Source organism: Hordeum vulgare, chromosome 3H (genome assembly GCF_904849725.1).
Source record: "Hordeum vulgare subsp. vulgare chromosome 3H, MorexV3_pseudomolecules_assembly, whole genome shotgun sequence".
NCBI lineage: Eukaryota > Viridiplantae > Streptophyta > Magnoliopsida > Poales > Poaceae > Hordeum > Hordeum vulgare.
The window spans coordinates 464245761-464261730 of record NC_058520.1 but is presented as its reverse complement, the minus strand read 5'-3'; the positions used below and the strand labels follow the sequence as shown (position 1 = coordinate 464261730).

General features: G+C 41.9%; 1 protein-coding gene and 1 non-coding gene across 2 annotated transcripts; both read left to right on the top strand.

Moving 5' to 3' along the window:
- Positions 1-12004: 12004 nt before the first annotated feature.
- LOC123440176 (zinc finger A20 and AN1 domain-containing stress-associated protein 2-like) lies at positions 12005-12995 on the top strand. Its single transcript, XM_045116750.1, has one exon. It carries the CDS (start codon positions 12321-12323, stop codon positions 12726-12728), a length of 408 nt encoding a protein of 135 aa, XP_044972685.1. The 5' UTR covers positions 12005-12320; the 3' UTR covers positions 12729-12995.
- Positions 12996-14346: 1351 nt separating this feature from the next.
- Positions 14347-14417, top strand: TRNAG-CCC. Its single transcript has one exon. It is a non-coding gene; the product is annotated as a tRNA-Gly (tRNA).
- The last annotated feature ends 1553 nt before the right edge of the window (positions 14418-15970 follow it).

Genomic DNA, 15970 nt, shown 5'->3' with positions numbered 1-15970 from the left:
TCTTAAAGACTCAATCCGATAAGATAACTTCAAAGGGGAAACTCAATTCATTACAAGAAGGGAGAGGGGGAAGAACATCATAGGATCCAACTATAGTAGAAAAGCCCGCGGTACATCGAGATCATGACATCTCAAGAACACGAGAGAGACAGATCAAACACATAGCTACTGGTACATACCCTCAGCCCCGAGGGTGAACTACTCCCTCCTCGTCATGGAGATAGCCGGGATGATGAAGATGGCCACCGAAGATGGATTCCCCCTCCGGCAGGGTGCCGGAACGGGCTCCAGGTTGGTTTTTGGTGGCTACAGAGGCTTGCGGCGGCGGAACTCTCGATCTAGGTTTATTTTTGGGGGTTTCTGTATTTATAGGAATTTATGGCGGTGGAATTACGTCGGTTGGGCCGACGAGGAGGTCACAAGCCTGGTAGGTGCGGCCTAGGGGCGCCTCCTGGGCTTGTGACTCCCTCGTGGCTCTTCTGGCCTTCTTCCAAAGCTTCGGGGGTCTCTTTTGGTCCAAAAAAAATCATCGTGAAAGTTTTATTCCATTTGGACTCCGTTCTGAAAAAGGTCAAAAACTCGGAAAAAACAGAAACTCGCACTAGGCACTGAGTTAATAGGTTAGTCCCAAAAATGATATAAAATGCCATATTCATGCATATAAAACATCCAAAGTTGACAAGATAATAGCATGGAACCATCAAAAATTATAGATACGTTGGAGACGTATCAGCTGGCCACACCTCCTAGGACTCCCCAAATGGGTGCCCTTATCCTTCCATGTCATCCCCTCAAGATATTTTGTGGAAGGTCAACTTCCAACCATAACCGTAAATGCATTTTCACTATTCACGGAACCAATTTTTCGTGACCGGTAAATCCGAAAATATTTCTATGGGTCCTAGAATAATTCTAGTATCCACTAAAACAATTATGGACATGTTTCAAAACATTTTCAGATCAGCGATTTTCATATGTGAAAAGCAAGCAAAGCGGTTCTGACAGTCCAGAACATTTCTGTTTTTTGTCTTTGAAAAATCTCACAAGTTACTAGAACAATTTTGGTACCCTCCAACAATTTCTCGGCGTGTGCCACAACCAATTTTACTTAATGGTTTACTCCGAAACAACTTTTTGGTTTTACTGAAACTCTTCCGGTGTTCTCTCTCCGGAACTCTTTCATTGTCCCCAAAACTTTTTTGGTGATTTTCTCTCATACTCCCTGTCTAGTATTCAATAGATAGATGACCCTTAAGCGTGTCACCCTATAGGTTTGGTGAAGTATAGACATGAGCGGAACACTCTCCGATCAATGATCAACATCGAAGCTGTGGACACCCATATTGACCCCTATACCCACACGAATAAATATTCGAGTGAACCATTAGTTTGTCGTGTGCTATTCCCGTTGTTGTGCGATATGATACAAATAACCGAGGTTAGACTTGTCGAAATCCCCATGGATCAACAACTTGTCCACTATGCCAGTTACCTCGATACCGGTCTTGTTCTCCTTACTCGTTTCCATGTTTCGGCATCCATGTGATCAAATCACATTGTGTTTGGCCAGACAATTATGGATACCGTGACACCTAGAGGGCCCAAGAATATATCTCCATCATTGGAGGAGCAAATCCCAACCTTGAGCTACCAAGTTACTTTTCATACTTTTCTGTGAACCCGTAAGCCTCCATAATAACCACCCTTGTACGTATGACGTTTAGCAAACCCCAAAGTTTACGAAGCAGGTACGAAGGAACTCGATACTCTCATGGTCTAAGGAATTATACAAATGCTAACTATCTCTGTGTTATTAACCATTAACTTGTGATGAGTATATCTCATAGCATAACTTCAATGCGGGTCGATTCAACACAAATGTTCTTCTAAAATTGTGCCCTCAAAATTGCCAGCATATCCATGCCCATGACGAGGAAAACACGATCATCATGCAATACTTGAGCTAATCATAAAGGCATGACTAGGAATACAATTTACCGTTTATTATACCACACGTGCAGATGAGTTTCCCTCCGAGCCTTGTGGATATTGTAGACTCGAGAATCATTGCAGTTATAGCATGGATCATAAACACTCATTACAAAACAGGAGATACAAAGTAAATGTTATTACTGCCTCTAGGGCATATCTCCTACAAGTGCACTCATGGAAGCAAGCGGATTGGGAGCAGGTTCATTTTCGGAATCCATATGAGGTACCCGTTGCTCCCACCTGGACCACCACTTAGTTCTGAAATGCGCTTCAGATGCGCATTGTGCATGAGCTCTATGACCATCACAAGAACAAGTTTGCCAAGCAGCGGACTATTGACATTGAGCACTGGAAGAACAACATGGACTAATTTGGGGAAGCATATACTCTGTGTGACGAATTTGATTTTCTAAAGTTCATGACACTCAATTTTCCCTTTGATGTGCAGCTCATTCACCAGTTCTATGCCACTGTTCACTTTGGCTCAGATGATGCTCGCACCCTTACCTTCATGTGTCGTGATGAGCTTTTCGAGGTCCCGTGGCGTGCCTTCTACAATTCTCTTGGGTAAGAGGATACCGGTCTCTCTCGGAAGGGTGGCATTAATCCTCATAATCGGCCCCATCCTATGGATAAGGTGAAGCTTGCCCCCTTGTACATCCACAGGCTTGGCATTCCTGGTTTTTCTAAGGACATGTAGCCGGTTTATGATAATCTGCACCGTGTTTTACGGAATGTACTCCTGCCCAAGGTAGGAAATCAAGATGAGATTCATGGTTACTTCATTGATCTGCTTGTCGCCATGCGGGAGAAGGATCTCACTGGGGCTACATTTGATGCTTCCAAATGGTTATGGGAGGAGCTCTAGTCCACGGTCTTCTACAAGTTGGTCTCCAAGTATGCTCCATTCATTGTGTGCTTCCTCAACTCTGTGTGGGTACTTTGTAGGCCTGGCGAGCCTCTATCTTCTCTTGAGAATCTCACTGAGCATGAGGTCAAGCAACTCCGGAAGAAGAAGCATGCTGCTCCTCGCTTCCCCGAGGACACACTTGAGGATGTTTTCGCAGTGATAGCAACTTTGAGCTTCCAGCGGCTGCCAAGCCCTCCTGGGGCTCCAAGTTCTTAGATAAGTTAAAGACCTTCTTCCTCCAAGCTCACATTTAGCAGAAGCTCTATGAAGCCCATGTCAACGAGAAGCTTGCTTGGTGTAGACATATTCAGATTATGTGGGCTCTCAAGCTTGAGGCAGACAGTTGTTCAGAGAAGTCCATGACCTCTGAGGAGAAGTGGATTTTTGGTCATAGCTCTTGGAATGATGATGAAGTCTCGGGTCAGCCTGCTACCTCCTTTGCTACTGCTTCTCAAGATGTGTCTGATAGTGATGATGGTGATGGTGATGATGAGTCTGCTAGCGGTGATTCCGAGGAGTCTGACGTGTCTGACGAGCTCTATTGAGCACCGGGGTGATATCATCACTCTTTTCCTTTTTGGTGTCCTGATGCCAAAGGGGGAGAGAGCTATATCATTACGAGATTAGCATGGGGGGCGCTCTAGCTATCATTTCGTCGTATCTTTTGCTTTGATTTCAAGTTGGACTCTTGTTTGCTTATTAGTTGGTCTTGAACCTATCTTGTGGAGACTATTTGAGTTTCAGTGGAGACTATGTTTATTATTACCCGTATCATTTACAACTCTACTAGATATCTCGTACATATGCTCCTTAATGTTAATTCCTCTATGTACACTGTGGTTGGTCTCTAAAACCAAGGGGGAGCTCCAATTCATGTTTTTCTCTCATCTGGGCACACAGCAAGGGGGAGCTCCGCTTCTAATTTAGAGAACATCTATGCAAATCGTGTTGTTGTCATCATCCACCAAAAAGGGGGAGATTGTAAGAGCATTCTCCAGCTGAAGTGTTTTGGTGATGATAACAACTCACTATGTAATCTAACTGGATCTCAAGTATGCAGTTATCATATGTTAGACACAAGACGGTTAGGTGTTCCCTCCAGACGGAAAAGATCGAATATGTGTTCCCTACGTGTTTATTATTTTTGGTCGTAGGGATCCCATACTATTAAGAGGGAATCCACATTGGAAGTCTATGGGTGAATCTATTCTTCTCCCACACTTTTGCACCATCTCATTCCATCACATCATTGATAGAGGCCCCCCTGGTTTTCTAACTGACCTGTTGTACCGCTGTGATGGGCGGTTGTACCGCTCAACACCTCGGCAGTTGTACCGGCCCTACACCGGTCCACAACCGGTCATGGCTCTGTTTCACTACGGCTGTTGAGCGATGGTGGCCCCGTTGTACCGCTATATTAATTATAGCCGATACTACTAGTGCTCCAAGCGGTTGTACCGCTTGGGACTTAGCCACGCCGAGCAGCCGTGGCTGGTGAAACCTTAGGGCCAACTTTCTGTTTTGTCCCGGTTATTGGGCGGTGGTTGACCAGTCGTTCTGCTAATATAGGAACAACGGTTGTACCGCCGTGGCAACCGGTTGTACCGACCAGTGCAAAATGGCTGTAACAGTTAGAAATCTGAGGGGCCTATATAAGGAGGGCTTTCTTCCTCCTCCCTCTTATCTGTTACCTCTCTCTCTCTCTCTCCACAATTGATGCACCGAAGCTTTCCTGCTCGATCTCTCTGCCTAGCCACCCAAACTTGTTGTCTTTCTAGGGATTGAAGGAGGAGACCTAGATCTAGACTTCCAACAAAGGAAAATTGATTCCCCCAAGTTCTTGTGTGGTTTTTGTTACTCTCGGGTGTTTCAGCACCCTAGACGAAAGAGGTCACCTTGGAGCCACATTCCATTGTGGTGAAGCTTCATGGTTTGTTGGGAGCCTCCAATTGAGTTGTGGAGCGAGCCCCAACCTTGTTGTAAAGGTCCGGTTGCCACCTTCAAGGGCAACACTTAGTGTAATCACGACAATTCACATTGTGTGAGGGCGTGAGGAGAATACAGTGGCCTTAGTGGCATCTTGGGGAGCAGTGTGCCTCCACACCGCTCCAACGGAGACGTACTTCCCCTCAAAGGGAAGGAACTTTGGGAACACATCCTTGTCCTCATCAGTTCCACTTGTGGTTATTTCTCACCTTTACTTGTATTTACTTATTGCTTATTATTATGGTTGTTAGCATCATATAGGTTGCTCACCTAGTTGCATATCTAGATAACCTATTTGTTGCTAAACCCAATTTGTTTAAAGGAAAGATTAAAATTTGTTAGTTGCCTATTTACCCCCCCCCCCCCATCTAGTCAACCATATCGATCCTTACAAGAGTGCACATGAATTCTATAAAATATAATTTCCGCCATGCTCTAAAAATTTAAGTGAAGCACATGAGCATAAATTGTCTTAACTCAAAAGGTATAAGTGAGCATAATGGGCAATCTAATAAATTCCAATGAATATGTATCTCTCATAATAGGTGTGTGCAACAAACAATGATTGTGAAAAACTAAAAAAACAAGAAAAAAAATATATAACACGATGCTCCAAGCAAAACACATATCATATGATGAATAAAACATAGCTTCAAGAATAACTCATAGATTGGAGACGAAAAAGGCGATGCCAACCGAACCATCCCCAAGCTTAGACGCTTGGGCCTTTCTTGGATATTATCTTGGGGTGGAATCTCCAAGCTTAGGGTCTTCCCGCTCCTTATACCTTCATCCATCATGATTTTACCCAAAACTTAAGAACTTCACCACACAGAAATCAACAAAAACGATATGAGATATGTTAGTACAATAAAGCAATAAAACACATTAAGTACTATTATAAATAAGTTCATAATTCTTCTTGCATAATACCTACCATATTTTAAATCCTCCATGACTTATACCCACATACAATCCATAGAATCATTGAAACAAGCACATTATGCAAAAAAAAACAGAACCTGTCTAAAACAGAACTATTCGCAATGATCTGGACTAAAACATTGCAACTCTGCAAATTCTGAAAAATTAGGACAACATGGGCAATTTCTATCTCAATCTCGTGTAAAAATTTCAGCAATTTATCTTGTTCTAGTAAAAGAAAATCAAATACTGGGCGTAAAAGTTTTTGTTTCCACACCATATAAATTCAACTATTACCCAAATCATCCTAAATGGTTTACTTGACACAAAACTCAAAACAAAAAATACAAACATAATTAATAGAGAAGCAATAAATATGTTAACTCAATAAAAATAAAAATAAAATAAAGAATAACTATTGGGTTGCCTCCCAACAAGCGCTACTATTTAATGCCATTTAGCTAGGCATAACACAAGGTTCACGTTTTTTCATCCTTCAACCTTTTAAGTAATCCACTAGGGTGAGGGATATTTCCAACTTTAGCCACAACCAATTTAACTTTCTTGCACTCATCAATTAATTGGATTAAGTGATCTATTTTTTCCCATTAACGGTTTCCACTCCGATTTTAAGCAAGTGAAAGTTCTCCCATCTTTGTTCTAAGACATCATACTTCCAATTTTGAGTCACTATATTTCCATTTAATTTGGTGAAATGATTGTACAATCCCTTTAAGTGTGCATTTGTGTTAGCTTTAGTGTCTTTTATCAATTCCGTCTATGGATAGCTAACTAGAATGGTGGGTTCAGTGACTTCTATCTTTGGTTGACTAAATAGTTTTTTCATTCTTTCATAGAAATCGGAAGCATTGTTTTCAACAAAATTCCCTTCAAATATTAAATCCAAAACGTGCCTATGATAGAGAGATAAACCAACATAAAAGCTTTTAATCCTGAAAAAAAAACATAAAAGCGTTTAAAGAAGAAAAACATTCTTTAGGGTTTAGGGGTAGCCCTAGCTTGCATTTCTAGTAATATATCCCAAGATGCTTTTAAAGATTCATGACTTAATTGTTTAAAACTTAGGATTTCAAAACATCTCCGAAATATGAAGGAAAATGCATATCAGGAGAACAAACCATAGTAACAAGCACACACGATATTTTTGGTATTTTTATTTTTATATAACTGAAAATAAAATCAAGTATAATGTAGAACAAGTAAATGATAATGTTTGTGAAGGTACCTTCCATTTGTTTGATGGTTTTCCCGGCAACGGCGCTACAAATTCTTCTGCTACTTTGTAATGGTGTTGGAATAATCCCCAAAGAGGAAGGGTGATGTAGTAAAGTATCATCTAGTATTTTCCTCAGTTAAGAACCAAGCTTTATCAAACCAATATGATACCACACAAATAAATGATCAACAATACCCGCATACACAAGAGTAAATACTTGCACCCAACATAGAGAAGATGGTTGTGAAGCCCCTTGTACTCGGTATGTGTAAGGATCAAATCAACTAGTGTAGGATAGATAATACAAACATAAATATAATAAAATACAACAAGTATTTTTTTTCTATGTTTTCTGAATATATAATAAGTGAGTGGACCCGGGAGCCATAACATTCACTAGTGACATCTCTCTCTTGAGAACACTAGGAGTGTGTGCACAAACTACTATTGGGCAATTGATAGAAAAGCAAATAATTATGCTGTTAATCCTGGCATGATAAATACATAGGCATTAAGTCCATGATAATTACACCATTAAACTTACTGTTGCCTACTATTATTACTGCACAAATCGATCATCCTTTAGCATGCATCTATGATATTAAGTTCATAACAAACAGAGTAATGCTTTGAGCAAGATGACACAATGTAGGCAAAGTAAGACCAAATAATGTGTTTAGACCTAGCTATTTTATTCTTAATAGCCGCTATACAAATACGTGCCTCGCTACTCCTTCTACCAAAGAGTGAGGACACCGCAAGATTGAACCTACCACTATGCACCACTCCCTTTGAATATCTACTCATCTACTTGGCCAAAGCAAAATTATAGATCGGAAATCATACATATCTATATGAAGTCACACATAATAAATCTCAGATGGGATCAATTAATTTCAATGAATAATCTGAACATAAACTCACAATTCATCGGATCCCAAGAAACACACGGCAAAAAATACATCAAATAGGTCTCAGAAGAGATCGTTGCATTGAAGATCAAATATGAGAGACATAGAGGGAGGGAGGGAGAGAGAGAAAGACAGAGATGGAGAGGGAGAGGGAGAGGGAGAGAGATAAAGAGAGAGAGAGAGAGCTATGGACCTGTATCTCTCGGTGGAACTACTCCGTGACGACGACCTCCGTGATGGAATCCCCCTCCGGCAGAGTACCAGAAAAGGCCTGCACATGGGATCATGGGGGAACACCCACTTGCAGTGGTGGAAAAATTGTTTTGGGAGCTCCCTTAGGGTTTTTGAGATATACGAGAATTTATAGGCGAGAGAGAGGCGGTAGAAAGGACCCATGAGGGAGTCCCAAGGGGGAGGGAGCGCTCCCTGACCTTGTTGCTTCCTCGTGCAGTGTCTAGACTCTCTCTAAAGCTTTGAGGTCTTCTTTTGGTAAAAAAAGACGAAAAGTTTCGTCGAGTTTGGACTCCATTTGGTAGAATTTTCTGAAAACCAAAAACACGCAGAAAACATCAATTGGCACTCGGCACCGAGTTAATAGGTTAGTTACCAAAACTGATATAATATGGTGTATAAAGTGTAAAATATTTATAAAATAATAGCATGAGACAATAAAAAATTATAGATATGTTAGAGACGTATTAGCCTCCTGGTTAACCAACATGGGGGTGCATAGACCGACCCACGTGGCTAAGAGATGGCATGGTGAGTGACCCCTAATTTGTAACACCATGAGATGGCCATGAAGGAAAGGTGTGTAGGTTATAGAAATCTTATATAGCTTGAAACAAGCACATAAGAATATAATGCTAAGTTTCACAAAACTTTGACATCTACTAGCTTTGTTATTAGTGAAGCTAATGAATGTCTATACTACGACATGGTGGTGATGAAGGATTTATACCGTATTTGTATGTTGATGACAAACTCATATTTGGAACCAACCTAAAAGTTATTGAGTAGGTTAAGTCTTTTCTATGGGACCTTTGAGATGAAAGATCTTGGTGTCATGATGTTATGTTGAACATCAACCTATTGAAAGATAATGATGATTGTATTGCACTTCTACAATCCTACTATGTTGAGAATATTTTGAGTCATTTTAGATATTCAGATTGCAAAACTTCTCCAACACCATATGATGCTAGTGTGCGGATTTGAAAGCTCAAATGCACAACTAAAGATCACTTGAGATACTCCCAAATTATTGTTTTACTCATCTATCTTGTTTGTACTACAAGGCCTGGCATCGTGTTTGCTATGAGCAAAATGAGTCGTTCTTTTCCCAATCCGGGAGATGTACATTGGCATGCTCTTGAAAGAGTTATGCGTTACCTAAAGGATAATGTTTGCTATAGACTTCACTATACCATATACCCATCGGTACTTGAAGGGTATGGTGATGAGAGTTGGATATATGATGCTGATGAGACAAAGGTCACAAGTGGGTATGTGTTCACACTTGGAGGTGGCCTTGTTTCATGGAATTCTTGCAAGTAATCTATCTTAACGAAGTCGAGCATGAAAGCCGAACTCACAACACTAGACACATCTTGTGTCAGAGCAGAATGACTTCGAGAGTTTTTGATGGACTTTCTAGTGGTTGAAAAGCCTATTCCTGCTATATTTAACAATGAGACAATTATTTTCAGGGGAAAGTGTCCAAAGAACAACATGCAATCCACGAAGCACATAAGAAGGAATTAAAATCTACCACATATGCAAAGAGACTCTAGAGTGACAACACTGAATTATATCCAAACGGCTAAAAATCTAGCATATGAAAGAAGATCACAACCTATGTGAAAGAAGATCAAGTGTAGTAGGACTTGGCGTAAACAAGATACGGGTAACCGAGGAGAGTAACCTAATAATCCGCCCCATTGGTGATGCGGTACTCTTGGAAACTGCATGGCATGTTGACGTTTGTCTTAATGTGTTATGTGGCTTTATAAGCAAGATGCAATCCTGCAGAGCAATCTTTGGAAGTACTTACCTATATGAGCTCATCTTCTTATCACAGTCTAAGATATAGCATGATCTCTAGTAAGTTGGCGAATAGGACATGAGTGTGACTAATATGCTCCACCGAGGGATCAGCCTTTGGCGACCTAGTACCGATAGGACAATTGGCGAAACTTCTTTATGCCAAACTGACAATTCCATGCATATTCTATTGTTCAGTTGTAAATGGGCGTAGTTCTTTGCTTTAGGTGGATGTTGAGCCTTAACTAGTCTCCATTAAAAATATTAAAAGTAATGGTATATCAAAACAATATTTGGAACATAGAACATCACTATGGGCTTTTGAGATTTGTTGGAGGATTGTTGAAATATAAGATTGGCTTTAGGCCCATCCAACAATTTTAAAAAATCTCTAAGGACCGATATGGGTGTCATGAATAGGTGGTGAGAAGTTTACTACCCCCGTTAGTGTAGGAACTTTTTGACCTCTTTAAAAGGGACCCTCTTCCATATTTTGTTAGTTCTTGCGAAGAGGAGTTGTTCCCGTGCGGACCTCCTCTGTTGTCCGCCTCAACATGCCTTACCCCCCCCCCCCCGCCGCGCACGCGCGTCGTGTCTCGTCATCGAGCCGAGCCAAGCTCAAACCTATATATGTATGCGTGTGCTTAGTTTTTGTTGGTCAAGACGAGATAATTGATTGTCAATTAATTACGAGTCATTAATGGACGCGTCATGAATCTGAGACATCGGATCACGTGTTGTTGCCGACTCGAACGCGGGTTCAATCCACGTCTCCTTACGAGACCGAGTCCATATATTAGAGGCGTCAACAACCCTAATTGCCGCCCAACTCAGATCACACTTGCTTCGCCTCCATGTGCACTAGCCAAAGTCGTTCCTTTCAGTGCTGCTGCTTTTCAGTGACTCCATTCCTTCCACCGCGTAGATGACTGTATGTGAGGGCAGGCCTCTGAAATCCCATCCTTTGAGATCCTCCACCGGGAAAATGATGATTAGGGTTTTGGGGAGCGTCTCCTACGCGACTGCTCGCTACCGTTCGTCTACGTCTACTATTTGTCTACGTCCTCATCGTCTTCACCGTCACAATGTCCACCAAATGTCCACTGAAGTCATGAAGCTCACTCTTGAGAAAGAAGAACGCCGACGAAGTTGCCGTCGTCGTCGCAACTACGTACTGGCCAACTAGAGCCTAGATGGTATAACTCATTTCCTTCTCTTGTTCTTTACTGTTTTTTACGTTGCTTAGAGCATGTACAGTCGAACGCCTGAATTGACCCCTCGTAGGTCCACGGACGAGCTCGGTGAGTGACCGGACAGGAGAGAGAACAAAAAAAAGTAACCCAACCAGACCCCTCATATCACCCTTATACGTCCGGAATGTCCACAACCCCTCATATCGATCTCAAATATGGAGAGGATATAAGGGCTTGCGGACGCGTCCGAGCGCGCCGGTACAGTGCGTCACATAGGACGCGACCCCATCCCAGACCATCGTTTTCTTTTCTTTATTCATTCTTTTCTTGTTCTCTTTTTCTCTCCATCAATCACATGAAAGTTTCTGGACATATGCGGGAAAAAAATTAAGAGTATGGTTGCGTGGACAGACAAATAGGAGACATGCCAGGTCACTGACCGAACGCGTTCGCGGGCGTTTAGGGGTTATATTCGTGATTTCCGGCTGTAGATGCTCTTACAGTTTATGCTATTTGCATGGTAGATACAAGTACATGATTAATGCCATGTTTATGATTTCCTTTTGAATTAGATTTATCGAAAATTGTTGTATACTCAACAAAAATTAGCACCGGACCGGGCCAACTGCTCCATTATTTTATTTAGGCCGATTTTTTAGTTGGGCCCATGCTACTTGTTGGACTAATGTCGGCTTGACTAGTTTGGGCTCAACAGATTCTCTCTCTCAAGAAGAAACGAAAGGTTGAGTCCCAGACCACAGAACATCTCCCGCTGTCCGATCCTCTCAGGCTGAACGGTTGTGCTAACAAAACAGAGTTTCACCTGCAGCGCGCGGAACCGCTCACCGCCGCGCTTGCACTGCGTCTGCATGCCCGCGTAAAACACGAGCTCCAGTCCCGGTGCCCCATCCCCGCCGAAAGAAACGACAGTACGGCACCGTCGGTCACACACTGATAGATACCGGATCGGTCATCGGTCTGATCCACCACTTTCCGGAAGCCTCCCGCATCAAGCTGCGTCTGCGTCGGTGCTGTCCCTCCCCTCCCCTCCCCTCCCACATCTCCTCGCCTCCAATCCCCAACGACCACCAAGCCGACCGCGTGCGTGATTCGTCGTGCAAACGATGGAGCAGGGCGGCAAGAACCCGGACAGCCCCGATCAGCTCCCGCTCCCCTGCGCCAACGGCTGCGGCTTCTTCGGCTCCCCGGACACCGGCGGCCTCTGCTCCAAGTGCTTCCGCGACAGCCTTCGCCGCGCCGAGGCCCAGGCCCAGCTGCAGGCGTCGGTGGCGGCGACGTCCAAGGAGGCGGAGGAGGAGGGGGCGAGTAGGGCAAAGGCGAGGAGCAGGTGCGCGTCGTGCGGGAGGAAGGTGGGCCTGATGGGGTTCGAGTGCCGGTGCGGCGGCGTGTTCTGCGGCGAGCACCGCTACTCGGACCGGCACGACTGCTGCTACGACTACAGGGGCGCCGGCCGCGACGCCATCTCCCAGGCCAACCCCGTCGTCAGGGCTGATAAGGTCGACAAGTTCTGAGCTCTTAAGTTTGGGTTCCTTCGGCTCCAGTTCATCGACGAAGGTGTGGTAGTGGGTGTGATCGTCAAATACTTCCGTGTGTGGAGTTCAGTTTATAAACATGTTGACCCATAAAGTTAAAACAGTGATTTCGGCCAGAGCGATGGACTCAGGTCCGATGGTTTGTACTCCTGAATTCCAGATACAGAATCCAAATGGACGATTCTGTCATTTTGTGTGGTTTCTTTTCGCTAGTACTCCTACGTGTGTTGCGCTTCTCCCGTCTTCTTTTTGTTTTGCATTGGAGTAAGTTTGAGCAATGGATGCTATCTCATCACATTAAACCTCTGTTACTAAATATTTGTTATTAGGGAAAACTAGACCAGTTTCCCAACAATAAATATTATGATACGGAGGGGAGTAGTTTCCAGGGCCATTCGAGTTATGCCCAGTTCCAGCCACGGCCCATGGCTGTCTCGTTATTCCATGCATCATCATGTTAGTTAGCCGTCTCACGCTGTATGCTACTTGCTCCACTGTTCTACAAGATCATGCGCTCTAGGCATGGTACTATCACTGAAGATGGTTCTTCAGTCAGTTCAAACTAGTATGTCTGAAGCCTAAATAGGAGAACAACAATTATCAGGCAGTTTCCCAAGCGAATGGTCTATAATTTTCTCCCTAGATCAGTCACAATGAAGAGTAACTTATACTAGTAACATACACGTTATTTTAGCCTATATTACTAACTTCATAGTAGGTAGTAACATATGAGAAAATACACTTTGGTTACCATATGAGAAAATACCCTTTGGTTACCATATGAGAAAACACACTTTGGTTCTTGGTTGTATATTCATCTTATATGAATTATTATTTTAATAATTAAGTAAAAAGTCAAGATAGTTTTAAAGTATTCTTAGATTAAACTTGACTTTATTTGCACCAGTATATAAATTTTTAGGAAAAAAGTTAACATTTACTACTGGACAAAAAGATAAAATTTATTTGGTATTATAGATTACTATTCATACTATCTTGATCGAAAATTTGTCTTTTTTTCCAGAAAAAAGTGAAAATTTAATTATTTTTTGTGAACATTTTCTCACAAATATAATGGAAGGTCAAGTTTATTTTAAAAATATTTTCAATTTTTTAAATTTTTATTAAATTGCTAAATTTATTTTGCATATATATACCCAGGTTCCAAAAGTTCCTTGTAACATTTGTGTAATATACACGCTATCATATGTGTAATTTACACGCTGTCCCATAGTAAGTAGTAACATATGTGTAACGTTATGCAAAGCATTATTTACTAGGTTATAGATTTAAGCTTTATTTATTAGGTTAAAGACTTATTTTGTCTTGATATATGTAATGTTATTCATAGACTCAATGACTATATAAGTTACTCAATTTAACTTTTTTCCTTATTGACTCATTATCACATAGTCAAATTTATTGAGTTGGACCCGATGTTAATTTTAAAGTTACTGTGGCCGGTCAGGCAAGGACAATTCTTAGCAATCCCGCATAAAAAAGGACAATTCCTACTAGTTTCCGATAGTGTGCTGTAGTGCTACTCGTGTCCTTGGTTTCTGAACATATAGTTGGAATTTGACGTCAAGATCACTGAGCGCATCTGGTGTAGTGGTATCATAGTACCCTCCCACGGTACTGACCAGGGTTCGATTCCCTGGATGCGCATACATTTTTACTTCCTGTTTTGCACGTGTGAAATTTTAAAAAAACTTGTACTCCCTCCGTCCCAAAATTCTTGTCTTAAGTTTGTCTAGAAATGGATGTATCTAAATACTATAACATGACTAGATACATTCATATCTAGACAAATTTAAGACAAGAATTTTGGGACGGAGGGAGTATTTAATAACAGAAGGAGTAGGAAGCAAGAACCGAAACACAAATGAAAAGGAACCACAAGCAACAACCTAATCGTAGTGTCCATGCAAATCACAACTCTAGACTTGAACACCATAAAATCAGCGAACAAAGCTATCGGCGTTCTGGTTTCCTCTTTTTCATGCGCATCTCCTTTTCATATGACATTTTGATCAAGAAAAATAGCCCTCATTAACCCTTTGCAATTTTATTTAACTAGTTTCTTCGTCCATTTCCATTAAATAAATCATCACATAATTTTTATATAGCAACAATCAGAACAGAAATAAATAGAACAAACAAGAACCTATTACTCCCTTCGTTTCATATCTTTTGTCGTAGCATACAAAGGCATTCATTTTTTCCATTTTTGTTTTCCATGTGCTTTTCCTTTTATTGTGCCATTTTGATCAAGAAAAATAGTCCTTATTAACCCTTTGTTTTTTGTTTAACGAATTCGGTAGGATGATGGTTCGATCCACAATGTTGTCTGAAGCTGAGTGTTGGTCGATTAAAAGACAACATATGCAGCAGTTAGGTGTGACAGAGATAAGCAAGTTGAGATGGATGTGTGACCACAAAAGGAAGGAACGAGTTTGGAATGATGATATACGAGAAAGAGTTGAGATATCACCGATTGAAGAGAAGCTTATCCAACATCGTCTTAGATGATTTGGACATATTCAGCGCAGACCTCCAAAAGGTCAAGTGCATAACGGATGGCTAACACTAGTAGAAAAAGAGCCTTTTGTCCCGGTTCATAAGGGCCATTAGTCCCGGTTCTTGAACCGGGACTAATAGGTCGTTACTAATGCCTCCCCCCTTTAGTCCCGGTTCTTACACGAACCGGGACAGATGGGCATCCACGTGGCCGCTGCGGGCAGCCCAGACAGGGGGGCCTTTGGTCCCGGTTGGTGACATAAACCGGGACCAAAAGGCATCCACGCGTCAGAAACTGGCTGCAGCGGAGTTTTTTTTTGGAAGTGACTGGTTTAGGGGTTTTGGGGGTTAATTTAGGTTGTTAATAGCTAGCTAATAGAGAGAAGTGTCCTCTCTTATCTCCGTGCTTGGTTTACCAACGCTACTGCTATGTTCATTTCATCCGCTAATATATAATAACTCGTCATGCTCGCATCATACATCATCATATATAATAACAAGTCCTACTAATCATGCATCATCATACATCATAATAACAAGGAGCATCCATGAGCATGCACAAAATTTCACCACGCACACCACCACCATACTTAAAAGTGCAGTAGCACTTCAACACTATCGTACTTAAAAGGTTTATACTATAAAGATTAAAGGCATCAGGTTCTTAAGATATTCACTCCTGCTTCTTCACCTTCTCCTTC